Genomic DNA, 13714 nt, shown 5'->3' with positions numbered 1-13714 from the left:
ACTTAGAAAGCTTGAGGAAGGATTGCAAATTTGAGGCCAGATGCAAATTAATAAAGACCCTCAGTAATTTAGCAAGATCCTGTCTCAAAATTTAAAAAAAAATTTTAAAAATTTTAAGAAATAAAAGGACAGATAATGGATCAAACCCCTGTACCAAAAACAAAAAAAATGAGGGAGATTTAAAGATACCAACAAGCACAATGGACAGATCCCATTTGGACCTTAATTAAAATAAAGAAAGTATAAATAAACTACGAGATAAAGTTATTCTTGAAGATTTGATAAAAATATTTTACTTAAAGTTTTTTAAGTCTGTATCTTTTAAAGATACATATATTGAATTATTTTGATGAACTGATATGTCTGGGAATTTACTTCCAAAATTGGGGAAAGGTGAGAAAGATGAAATATAATTGGCTATGTTGGATGATGAGTACTTAGAGACAATGAAATATTGTAAGCTTTTGTAATTTTCCATTGAAAAAATGTTATTTAAGAAGGGAAAAGAACTCATTTGTAATTGCCTAAATAATCAATAAGAATTGAGACCATTTTTTAATCAGCACATTCACAGGTAAATACAATCTGCCTCTTCTCTTGACCACCCTGGTTCCTACAGTCCAGTGGCACTAAGTTTGCTACAGTGTTGATAACATCAAACGAGGCTCCTTCCACCTATGTGCCTGTTTATACTGTTGCTTATGACAAAAGTGTCTCTCTGGACTGCCGGACTCATCTCTTAGGCCTCATTCAAGGCCGTGACTTCTCCAAGTCTGCCCACATTTCCTGACCCCCTTTTCGTTTCTCCAACCCTTAGTACACATCTGTATTTTCACAGCTATTTCAGTTTGCAGTTTTTGTTGTTTTCCCGTTATTCTTTTTCTACCCGTCTCAACAAATTATGAACTCTTCAAGACATAAGATGTGTTTTATAAATCTTCCCTATAATAGGGTTAGGAGTAATTATCTAGTAGGTGCTTTGAAAATCAGGAAGAAAAATTAATAGCAAAACAGTTTTCACAAACGTTATCAACCCAACAGTATGTCTAGTAAACATGGTTCATATATCTTTAACATGCCAATATTTACCCAGTATTTTTGTCACATTCTATAAAAATCAGTTGTCATTTCATAAGAAATATGCTACACATCTTGAAAGGGGTAGCAGTACCACTTAAAAGAGAAACTATACCCAGAGAGATATAGTACCCAGAGAGATATAAGAGATATAGGCTGCTTATTTTCTGTTTCTGAAAGCAATACAAACTAAAACCCCCACTTTTGCTATCTTTGCATCCTATCTGGTGTGGCTGGGGGAATATCTGCTTTGTTAGGAAGACTGTGCACTATTTCATTTCTAATGATTAAAAATGTCAAAATATTCAATAATGTGCAAAAATGTATCTAACCCACACACGAGATAAAGATATAAATGCAAACTTAGGGGAAAACTGCAAAATTTCATTTTACAACAGGAAACAGTTGAAATGTCTCGCATTTCTAAACTATGAAAAATAAATTAATATAAAAATAAGGTAAGGTTGACTTAGCCAGTTATTACTAATACTCCTCTGTACTTTAAGGAAATTCAGTTACTGCATGATACATTATATAAACAGAAAAGAAACACCTACTAGTATAAAACTTCATTTGCTTCGTGTCTTTCATATCTCACAGTTTCACACATTAACCTGTAAGAGAGATGAAAACATGAATTTAACATAAGTCATTAAAAACCACGCAGTGTTGAAAGTTAAGATTAGTTATATGGCTCGCCACAATCATTTATGAGCCACAAAATGAGTATTACTAGTACCTGGGTTAATAAAAGTAAATAATATGAAATCTGCTAAGGATATGCTAGAAAACAAAACATAATAAAATGTCAACTTCACCGCATTTATTTAGTGGGGAAAAAGACTGTATGTATTTTATACTTTGTCAATGGCACAGGAACAATGAATGTTCCCCAAGATAAACAGTATGAGAGGGAACCCAAAAGTTAAAAAGGAAAAATCTATTAATTTAGAAAGTGATAACGTCATTCGCAACTAAACATCAATATTACTAACAGTATGGAATTCCAGACAAAAGTAGGTTTTTATTAACTAAGTATTTTTATGACCAATGACTAAATGGAAGCTTTAGAACTTTAAGGATTTGTTATTTCAGCTGATTCATCCCTAAGGGGGGAAATATGAAATTATGAAAACATGAGTAATGTTTAAATATTCAAAGTTAGATCATGAGCAATATCCAAGAAGTATTCTATCTTAATCCCGATTAAATTTTATAAAAAAAAAAAAAAAAAAAAAACACAGAAATGCAAATCAGAGAATGATTGCTCCTTGATATTAGCCTCATGTCCACAAGATTAGTTTAAAATAAACCAGGTATACTCTGGCTTGATAAAGTCACTTTTGTTCTGACCACTTTATAAGTCAGGACTTCTATTTCAAATTGTGGAGATCCATACTCTTGCTATAGTCAGGAACCATACTTCTGTCAGTAAGTCCCCGATAAATTGCACTCTGTGCAACCTTGGACCTGTCCAAGGTGCCGCCTCCTTTGGTCTCAGAGCAGTGTGGCTAGTCTTCATACACTGGGACTGCAATGCCAGAACACTGCTTTAGAGGTTCTGGTCCTCAATTCCTTCCTCAAAACATTTCAGCTGAACCTCACTTAACTTCAGGAAGCAGAAGCAAATCCTGTATACATATCATTGAACACACAGATTTCTTTAAAAGGTCAAATCACAGTTTTCGATGCCAAAGGATCATAGTCACAAGTGATAGGTCTAAAAACATCTGGACTTAAATTAAGTGGCAGGCTTGACCTTGTGTCCTACCCTTGCCCAGACTCTTCACTTCCACACTGGATCTCCCCTACATCAGCTTGTCTCCTTCACCTGCATTACCATCAAGTATTCATATACCACTCCCCTCATGTCCAACAACATACAAACACATCTTAGCATCACCGGCTGTGCAGGTTGTTACTCTTCTCTTGGCCCGCTCCCCCTCTGGCTATTATCTACATTTTGTTTTTCCCATTACAGAAAAATCACCTTTTTGAGATGTCTATATACACTCTGCATTTTGTGACCCTCTCCCCACTACCTCATCATTTGGTTCCTGAAACTCCAAAGGAGGAGGCTCTAAAGTACTCAACTCATTCTCTATTACCTAAAAATCCTACCTGTCCTTATATTAATTCCTCTTCTCCGCAGCAGTAGACGACTCCTTTTTTATAACATCATCTCCTTAAAGTTTCCTGTCCTGGGTCTCCTAGTTTTCAACTCAACTTACTAGTCATATGTTCTGTCTCCTTGGGATTCATCCCACCCCATTCCCCTCTACCTGAGAAATGTCTAAATGCCACCACATCCAGGGGCCTCTCCTTGGTCTTCTTTTGCTCCATACTCAAAATAATCTTCACTCAGTTTATGATTTGATATTTAATCCATTTTGAGGATTTTGAAAGCAATGCTCCATTTCCAAACTCTCACTGAAACCTCCACTCATCTAAACGCCTACTTGATATAGCTACTTGAAATGTTAACTATCCAATAGCCACACCTCATGTTCAAATGTCTAAAACAGAACTTGAATTTCTCCCCAAAATCTGCTTTCCCAAAATCAGTACCCAAATATTTAGATAATGACAGCCTTGGAGTCATTATCTCTGTCTCCTATGTTTTTCTCATATCCATCTCTCTGTTTCCAGCACCTGTTTCCAAAGTCCATTCCCCAGAACTGACCATGCTCACTATCAACTCTAGTAAAATCTAGTAAAGCCAACATTATTCCATCATTCTCTCTTACCAAGGCTACAAGTGTAGATTTGTGCTTCTACTTTTCCATGTCTGTTTTCCATTCTCCACATAACTTCCACAGAAATCTTTCCAAACATTAAATCAGATCATCTCACATCCCTGCTCTTAACCTCCCTAATATTTAGAAAAAAGTTCTGAACTCCATATCCTTGAGTGCAAGTCCTACCCTATTTACTAAGCTGACAGTACTATACTTACTTACTGTACCTTGCAAAACCACAGTGCTGCACAAATATACCTTCCCCTACACAAGGGCTGTTTCCATGAGAGAGCATCCAGGGCACCTCTACACTGCAGAAATCTCTCCACAACTACTCTGACTCCAACTTACCTCCTTTTGATCCCAAAGTCAGAGCAGCCCAGTACCCATTCCTACCATCCCCAGCACACTAACATTGAAATAAAACAATACTGATCCACTTATGCCAGTCTTGACTGCCCCACTAGCAAAATAAGTCCCATGATGGCAGGCGTTTGATTCACTTCAGTGTTTTAAGTCCATAGCCTTTATCAATATCAAGCACAGAGCAGGCATGCAATCAGTAACTGTTTACAGAACAAATTCAATCAATACTATCATAAAGCCACAATAAAATGTCTTATGTGACAATGTCCTAAATAAATGAAATAGTATCAAAATGCTTTTGTCTTTAAACATTATTAGCAAATATTTTAGCAAAAGCATATTGATCTTTTCTGAATTCCTAAAATGTATACAGGAAGCAACCATAATTTGATCATTTCTTAATGATTTAATGCTGACCACAAAATAATAATTATGCTGATCCATAATGCTGAATATTTATACTTATTTACTTATTTATTTTAGCAGAACTTTTTTCCAACAATAAATAGGACTGAGACATAGCTGAGTAATAGAGTGCTTGCCTAGCACACATGAGGCCCTGGGTTCCATGCCCAGCATCACAATAATGGGAAAAAAAGCAAAAACTCAACACTAACTAGCCTCAAGTAATTATCTGCTTTTCACAGGTGTTTTATCTCTGATCCTACATACAGTATTTTTCCTCTTTGGCAAATATGCTGCTCCTTGTCTATGTGGAGTAAGGGGTAAACATTTAAAAAGTTAAAACTGTATTAAGTAAACCCAGCATGGTGGTACAGTCAGGAAGCTGCAGCAGAAGGATCACAGGTTCAAAGCCAGACTCAGCAACTTAGTGAGGCTCTAAGCAACCTAGTGAGACCCTGTCTCCAAATAAAAATAAAAAGGGCTGGAGATTTGGCCCAGTGGTTAAGTGCCCCTGGGTTCAATCCTTGGTACCAAAAAAATAAATAAATAATTTTAAAATAATAAAAAAAAAAGTGTAAACTGTGTTGAAGAAACACACAGTTCTTAAGTGAAGATTTGAAGACTTTTATGCTGCACAGCACATGTAATCTTATAGCGAGCAGCAGCACCTATTTGAGCTGCTCAGAATCAATTCTGCTGCTGACACAAGGATGGGTCACAACAATGAATGGAGTCAAAGCTTTCAATAAACAGAAGCCTCTTCCCTCCCTCACAGCAGAACACTAATGATGCCCAAAAAGACTGAAAACCTTGATTAGGAGCATTTTATTTTTTAATAATGAAAAACTGTATTATATGAAACTCTTAACTATTGTTCTTTATTAATCCCAGAAAAAACAATTTTAAAAATAAATAAATTTTACAAAATAATTTATCTAAAGGAGATATTTATTTCTCCCAGAAATACTGGTATTATAAACATTTTATCCAAGTCATTAGAGTTACCTGTACCTCTACTTCAGTGGCAACCCCATCTTATTCTAAAATGCATGACTTCTCAACAGAAGCAGAGCAAGATAAATATCTTAAAGGCACCTCCCTATAAATTCATGCCAACAAATAAATCTGTATAAGTTCTGAAATACTTTTTAAGGTAAAATAGATTAGGATACATCCTTGAATTAATCTGTTATTTCTTACCAAAAATTACCTTTGAAATGGCAGAAAGTTGATAATTTCAAAGCTGGCTGATAGGTATAAGGATATACACTATATTACTTTTGCTACTTTTATAAACATGAAAATTTCTAAAGGTATTAAAAATTCTTTATTACATAGAATTGCTATTATCTAAATAATTTCATACCCACACAATATAAAAACATAATCAACATATCGAAATATTAATCATATGTGTGCTTGTATGTGCACAATGAAGACATTATCTTTGCATTTCCAGATTAACTGCATGCAATTAAATCAATACTGCAATTGTTTTACTTAAAAAGTTGTCATCACAAAATATCCAATGAAAGTTACATACTTTAAAAATACTCTTACTTTAATTTGAGCCATCTTCTAAAATCCCACTGGTTTTGCCCTTTCTAATAAAACTTTGAGTTTTTAAACATTTAATCTGCAATCTACTTTAAGTGATTTTCATTAAAATTTTGATTTTAGAAGCACTCAATTCTCTTGATACTTTTTTCAATTAACAACCAAATATGAAATGGACATGCTCACAAATTAATTAGTGTTTAAAAAGTAAAGGGGAAATATATAGAAAAAGTATTCCTTTCATGATTAAAAATAGCTGGCACCACCACTCGTCAAAGCTGGAAGAGATAAGACCTTATGCCTAGTTGGCATTTGTACGTAATCCATCTTCCCAGAGTTCTTTATTTTCTATTACGTCCCAGGCAGAATCACTTCTATTCTTTATTATAAACTCAGATAACCATAAATAAAACTGCTGTATCCCTGTATAATACAAGTGATAAGATTTTTATGTGAAAAGGCCATATAGATCCAAGTATGGTATTAATTGTGTTACTAAGAAAGAGGCAAACTACTTAATGCAAGAAGCCTGCAAGTATATACAAAGACCTGGAACACACTAAAATAATGAATTCTTTGAATTATTAAAAACCTTCTGGTCTCTAATGAATCTGAGTGCTAAGTAGTATATTTTTATTTGCCAGGAATGGCAAATATTGTCCCTTTTAGCATGTTTACCAAGTCAAATTTATTACTGTTGGAGATCAGAGACAAAAACTGGGCTGGAGGTAGAAGAATATCACTATGACAGAAATGCCAGAACATCATATGAACACAACTAAATTCAAGTCTGCAAAACTTATACGGTCAAATACAGCAGCTAGATGAAGCAGAATTTTCATAAGTTTTCTTTAAAACTACTTATCAATGATAATAAATGAATGGAAAATTCTAAGGTTATATTATTATTAAATTAATGTTAAAATGACATACCTAAGTTGATGTTCTCTCAAGTTTGATAAGGCTTCCATACCATGTAAATAGGAATATACTATTTCCAGGTCCTGTTTCAAAAAAAAGAATGGAAATTATTAAACTATTCAGGGGAAAAAATTTCAAAATAAGTTACAAATTGAACTGAGTAGTTTTTTCAAACATACATTTACTTAGATATTAAAGTTAAACATTAACCTTTCTCTCTTAATTTTGCACAAAACTCAACTCAGAGTGGATCAAAGACTTAGGCACTAGACCAGAGACCCTGGACCTACTAGAAGAAAAAGTAGGCCCAAATCTTCACTATGTTGGTCTAGGATCTGACTTCCTTAACAAGACCACTAAAGCGCTAGAAGTTAAATCAAGAATTAATAAATGGGATGGAGTCAAACTAAAAAGCTTCTTCTCAGTAAAAGAAACAATCAACAACGTGAAGAAAGAACCTGCAGATTGGGAGAAAATCTTTACCACATGCACCTCAGATAAAGCACTAACCTCCAAGGATATACAAGGAACTCTAAAAACTCAACACCAAAAAACCAAATTACCCAGTCAATAAATGGGTTAAGGAACTGAACAGACACTTCGCACAAGATATACAATCGATCAACGAATATATAAAAAAATGTTCAACATCTCTAGCAATTAGAGAAATGCAAATCATTTTCATCTAAGATTTCATCTCACTCCAGTCAGAATGGCAATTATCAAAAATACAAGCAACAATAAATGTTGGTGAAGATGTGGGGGAAAAGGCACACTCATACATTGCTGGTGGGAATGCAAATTGATCCAACCACTATGGAAAGCAGTATAGATATTCCTTAGAAAACGTGGAATGGAACCACCATTTGACCCATTTATCCCACTCCTCGATTTATACCCGAAGGACTTAAAATCAGCATACTACAGTGACACAGTCACATCAATGTTTATAGCAGCTCAACTCACAATAGCTAAACTATGGAACCAACCTAGATGCCCTTCAACAGATGAATGGATAAAGAAAATATGATACATACATACACACACACACACACACACAAGATAGAATATTACTCAGCTATAAAGAAGAATGAAATTATGACATTTGATGGTAAATGGATGGAGCTGGAGAATATCATGCTAAGCAAACTAAGCTGAATCCCAAAAAACCAAAGGCCAAGGATGCTAATTCACAATGGGAAGATTAGAGTTACTTTATATTAGGTAGAGTGGAGTGAAGGGAGAGGAAGGGGTATGGGTGTAGGAAGGAGAGTAAAGTGAAACAGACTTTATTACCTCATGAACATATGTGACTGCATGACCGATGTGATCCTAAATATGTACAATCAGAAAAGTGAGAAATTACACTCCATTTATGTATGATTTATCAAAATGTATGAATGCATTCTACTGTCATGTACAACTAATTAGAACAAATTAAAAAATTAATTTTTTAAAAAAAGGTAAACATTAAAAGAAAAGCCAACATACAATGTCATTCATTACAACTGCTTTTGGGATATGCACAAAACCTATTAAAAAATAAATTAGATGTACTAAGATAAATTGCTCATAAGTTATTCTTTATCACTTATGTTATGTCACTAACATCAGAATAGCAAACAGATTGTAAGTTCAAGATCAGTCAGGACCCTGTCTCAAAATAAATTTGAAAAATAAAACCCTGGGGATGTAGTTCAGTGAGGTCCTGGGTTCAATTTCCAGTATCTCAAAAAATAAATTTTAGAATGAAATAAAAATTAAAAAAGGTAATATACTTTGTTTTTCTAGAGCACACAGCAGTAAACACAAAAAAGCATTCAGTTATTCATGGAAGCTCATAACAGGTACAAATGCAAAGTCCTATGATATTCATACATATATGAAAAGCCAACAAAGAATCAGTATTTTAAGACTCCAGTGAATGTGTAGGATTACACGCAGTTTGTGATAAGAACAATATGAAGAGATATTTATTCCTCCTCTAAAACTCAGTCACAATCTAAAATGAGGTACTTAAGATATTTATAAAATAATCTTCCACTTTTTAAAGTAACAGCTTCATTGAATGAAAATTTATAAACCATAAAATATAAGTCCATATCCATTAAGTCATTCCCCAATGCCCCAAGCTCCTGGTCACTACCAATCTACTTTCTGTTTCTATGGATTTGTCAACTCTGGACATTTCATGTAAATGGAACCTTACAATGGAATACAAGACCTTTGGGTCCTAGCTTCTTTTACTCAGCATGTTTCAAGGTTTATCCATGTTGTAGCATGTATCAGTACTTCCCTTTTTCCTGCCAAATAATATTCCATTGTAGATATATATGTACTACATTTTGTTTCCCCATTTACCAATTAATGAACACTTGGATTTTTTCCCCACTTTTTTGGCTATTACGAATAATACTGCTATGAACTCTTGTGTGCAAGTTTTTTAAAACTTTTTTTAGTTGTCGATGGGCCTTTATTTTTTATTTATTTATATGTGGTGCTGAGAATCTAACCCAGGGCCTCACACTTGCTAGGCAAGCACTCCACCACTGAGTCACAAACCCAATCTGTGTGCAAGTTTTTTTCCAACACTATTTTCAATTCAAAAGAAATTGCTAGCTCACATGACAACCTTGAGTTTTTAAGGATCTAACAAACTGCTTTCCCAAGTTACATGCCTTAGTTTATAATCCCATCACCAATGTATGAGGATTCCAATTTCTCTACATCCTTGCTAACGCTTGTTATTGTCTGGTCTTTGTTCTGTTTTGGTTTGTTTGTAAGTTTTGGGGTTTGTTTTAGCCATCCTACATGAACGGGCACCTCTCTTATTTAGGTTTGCATTTCCCTAATGACTAGAGATATTAAGCGCTTGTGCAGGGCTTTGGTCATTTATACACCTTCTTCAGATGTCCATTCTAATTCTTTGTTTTAATTATTTCTCTGTCATTGAATTTTAAGAGTTCTTTATATTCTGGATGGAATATCCTTATCACATATATAACATATATTCTAAGAACTATCTTTTCAGTTGTTTGTTCAGTCCTCTGAAGGACAAAGTTTTCACTTTTATGAAGTCCAATTTATCCATAGTTTCCTTTTTGCATGTGCCTTTTGGTTATCTTAGAAACCTAATTCAGGGTTATGAAGATTTGCTACCAAGTGTTCTGTAGTTTAGGTCCTGTCTAAGGGATCTATGTGACCCGTTCTGAGTTGTTTCTGTGCCCTGTGTGAAGTAGTGTTCCAACTTTATCCCTTTTGCATGTGTATGTCCAGTTGCCACAGAACCCTTTGTTGAAAAGACCATTCTTTCTCCATCAAAATTGTATTGATATGCTTGGTGGGAGGGAAAAAAAAAAAATCAATTGACCAAAAATGTAAGAATTTATTTCTAGGCTCTCAATTGTACTCTGTTGGTCTACACATCTACCCCACACCAGTACCACACTGCCTTGATTTTACAGCTCCCAGGTTAAGTCATGAAATCAGGAAGTATGAGTGTTCCAACCTTATTCTACTTTTTCAAGACAGTTTCTTCTCTTTTAGATTCGTTCAGTTTCCAATCTAAATTTTTGGATCAGCAATTGTTTTCAATATCTACAAAGGAGTTAGGTAGAATTTTAGTGAGGATCCCATGGAACCTGCAGACCAGTTCAGTTGGTGCTGCCATCTTTACACCAGCACGTTCCTGGGGTGCCTTTTCATTCATTTATGTCTTTTTAAACTTTTTTCAACAATGTTTTGTACTTTTAAGTGTAGAAGTCATCATAATTCTTTGATTAAATTCAATTAATTTAATTTAATTTAATTAAGAAAAACCTTTTGAGGCCTTAGGAAAACACCTAAAAACTGAAACTCTACGTTCAATTAAATTCTTTTTATATTAAAGGCACAGGTGACAATTCAGAGTAACTTGATAAGAAATTAAAATTTTTGGAAGAAGGTACTAAAATTTGAAGCCTAAAATTTTTTATTACAGTCCTCAGAACAGTGTTATGATGTGTTAAGGGGGGAAGAAAACCTGATTCATAATTTTAAATCACTCCAACTTAAAATTGATCAATATTAGGAATTTAAAATATCACCCTCTGGTGGTCAACTTTCAAACGAACTGATGATTGCCTTCCATCTTATTCATCTGTAGTCTGATATTTTCCAGTTTTTTGTCTACAGTCATATCACACTGAATGAGACCGATCTCACCTGATATTTCCAAGTTTTTAAAGGTTATTTAAAGATTGAAATGTAAAAACAAACCTAAAATTTCAATGCAAATAAAGAAAGCTGAAACAAATCCCTTTTCCACCATCCAGTTAACAAGTGTCATTCTAAAACTAATCTCTTCTTTAAAAAAGCAATCAGACTCCAATCACAATGTTCTCTTTGCATTTAAGTGGTCAATAAAAATGGTCCCAATTAATGAGTTCTCTTCAATACTTCTAAGAACTCCTAGATAATCCAAAAGTTCATATTCTAGTTTAAATTGTATATAAATTTGTATTGTTACTTGCAGTCTTTAAATAGCAGAGATGGCCCCCCATTTTTTGAAGACCTTATATTGTGATTCTAATAAGAATTCTAGTAAGTCTTAATACTTAACCTATTTATAACTTGAAAAAGGCTACACAGCCTTCATCAAAGGAAACAAACTATTTCCTTAACATTCATCAAACAAATAAATTGACACTGACCAAAAAAAATACAGCTGGAGAAGTATCAGGAAAAAAATAGGATTTTAAATAGAAGCAAGAAAATCATGGCCCTCAAAGTAAGTCTCCTTTCCTTCAAATAAACTAAGAAAATCCAAAGTTTAAAAGCTGGTTCCTGATCAAACAGCACTTATAGTAATCCGTTGTGCTTCAACATTATGGAGATGCATGATTGTTTCAGGGTCATATTCCTAAAAAAATTATGTATAATAGACAAGTGTCTGCATAAGTAGATTAAACAATTTTGAGTATAAATATACTATGTACAGATATATCTATTAATAATATTTATTACCAATATTTCATAGTTCATGAATTAAACAAGATTGTTTAGTTATAAAAAATTGTAAGGAACAATGGAGTATAATGTTACTGACTTAAGTGAATGGGCCAGGAAGTTGTTACTGCATCTGTATCATAAATTGAGAGGGTAAGGAAGGAGAAGAACAGACTACATTACACTATTAATGCATGACTATTGAAAAAGCAGTTTTTCCTTCTGCATGCAAATAGCTGCAAAAACAAAACATCTGCCACCACAATGGTCATTATGCTTGGGGGGAATACTTTTAAGCTTATGTTACTCAAGCAATACACAACCAGAAAATCCTGTGTTAACTCTCCTGTGAGTATCTTAACTATCAAACAGCAATATAAACTTCTTAAATGAACTCAAAAATTGTGTCCCAAGTTTCTTCTGTTGTTCTTAAAGTAAACTATCCCAAAAAAATGTGTTTAAATGTCTATGTTCCAGGGAGTTTATAAACTAGGAGAGCAGGCAGCAGTATTATCTAGCTTGAACTAAGTGATTTTGCAGATAGACTCTATCTAAACTTGAGGTTTCCCAACTGCAACCAACAGGAAAGGTAAGAAGTCGGCATCTCCACAGCAGGCAACTAACAAGTAATATCTCACTATGCCTTATGAATATGACCATCACAGGTCTGGTATGTAGGGGAAAAGCAGAGAAGCTACGCTCTTCACCCTCAGGAAGGAAAGAAAATTGACTACAGCTGAGGAAAATGAACACAAATTAAAGGAGTAGGAATTCATGTTTAAACTTTTCTTCAATCGAGAGCTCAGAAGCCAAATATTAGGTTGCCAATGATTAGGTAAACAACACTGAAAGGCAAAAAGGAAGATTTTTTTTTTCCCCTCTGTTCCTAGAAGAAAGGTGGACTGAGCAATATTTTGGAATGGGCAAATGCTGTCTTCTGAATCTTCTCAATCAACAGTTCTACCTTCTCCTCAGGGTCCAGCAACCTCACAGTACTCAAGCCCCCGGCCACTACTAGGCCCAGATCTGAAAATGAAAAGGACAGAATCTGAACACACATGCACTACCGAAGCTAAGTGATCGGTGGGGGTCCTAGGGACCATCAGGGAACTGTCAGTCAGTATCTGCATGTCCACAGTCCTAGCACAACTTTTAAGTGTAGACATTTCAGGTGGAACAACAAAAAGCAAGGAAATGTATGGGCATTCAGGAAGAGACTTCAGGGTGTGACAGGCCAGGGCAGAGGAACCCCAGCTCTGCCTGCCCAGGGACTCCAGCGGTCCAAGGCGCAACACTGGCTGGTGGCTTCTCCTTCATTTCTCACATGGAGCCTCCAACCTTGACTCTCCTTTAGTAGTCAGCCATTGTTAAAACAATCTACTTGTTAGCATGGAATCTGCCTCTACCCAGCAAGGAAACAAAAAGCGCCAGTGAGTAAGGATGAGGTGCTAAGAAAGCCTGCTCCTCAAAACCCCTGGAATTCAAAGCCAGCGGTGGAAACCAGATCTGTGGCATCACAGAGCAAGGGTTTCTCTCAGTATCCAGGACATGTGCAGCCTTCAGGAGTTATGTGTGTGTGTTTTTTTTTCTCTACACAAAAAAAGAGAAATGTTCACACAACAATGTTTTAATAACCTTGATTACAGAAAACAAATGCCAGAGAT

The 13714-nt window shown here is 34.8% G+C and overlaps 1 protein-coding gene across 1 annotated transcript in view; it reads right to left on the bottom strand.

Annotated features, from left to right (window-relative positions):
* RAPGEF2 (Rap guanine nucleotide exchange factor 2) overlaps positions 1–13714 on the bottom strand; it is a 265166-nt gene that overhangs the window by 173144 nt on the left and 78308 nt on the right. The window contains 2 exon segments of the mRNA XM_079154511.1: positions 1635–1691; positions 7077–7147. Coding sequence (XP_079010637.1) covers positions 1635–1691; positions 7077–7147 — 128 coding nt within the window.

Source organism: Sciurus vulgaris (genome assembly GCF_902686455.1).
Source record: "Sciurus vulgaris genome assembly, chromosome: 9".
Classification (NCBI taxonomy): Eukaryota; Metazoa; Chordata; class Mammalia; order Rodentia; family Sciuridae; genus Sciurus; species Sciurus vulgaris.
This window is presented reverse-complemented; position numbering and strand designations above follow the sequence as displayed.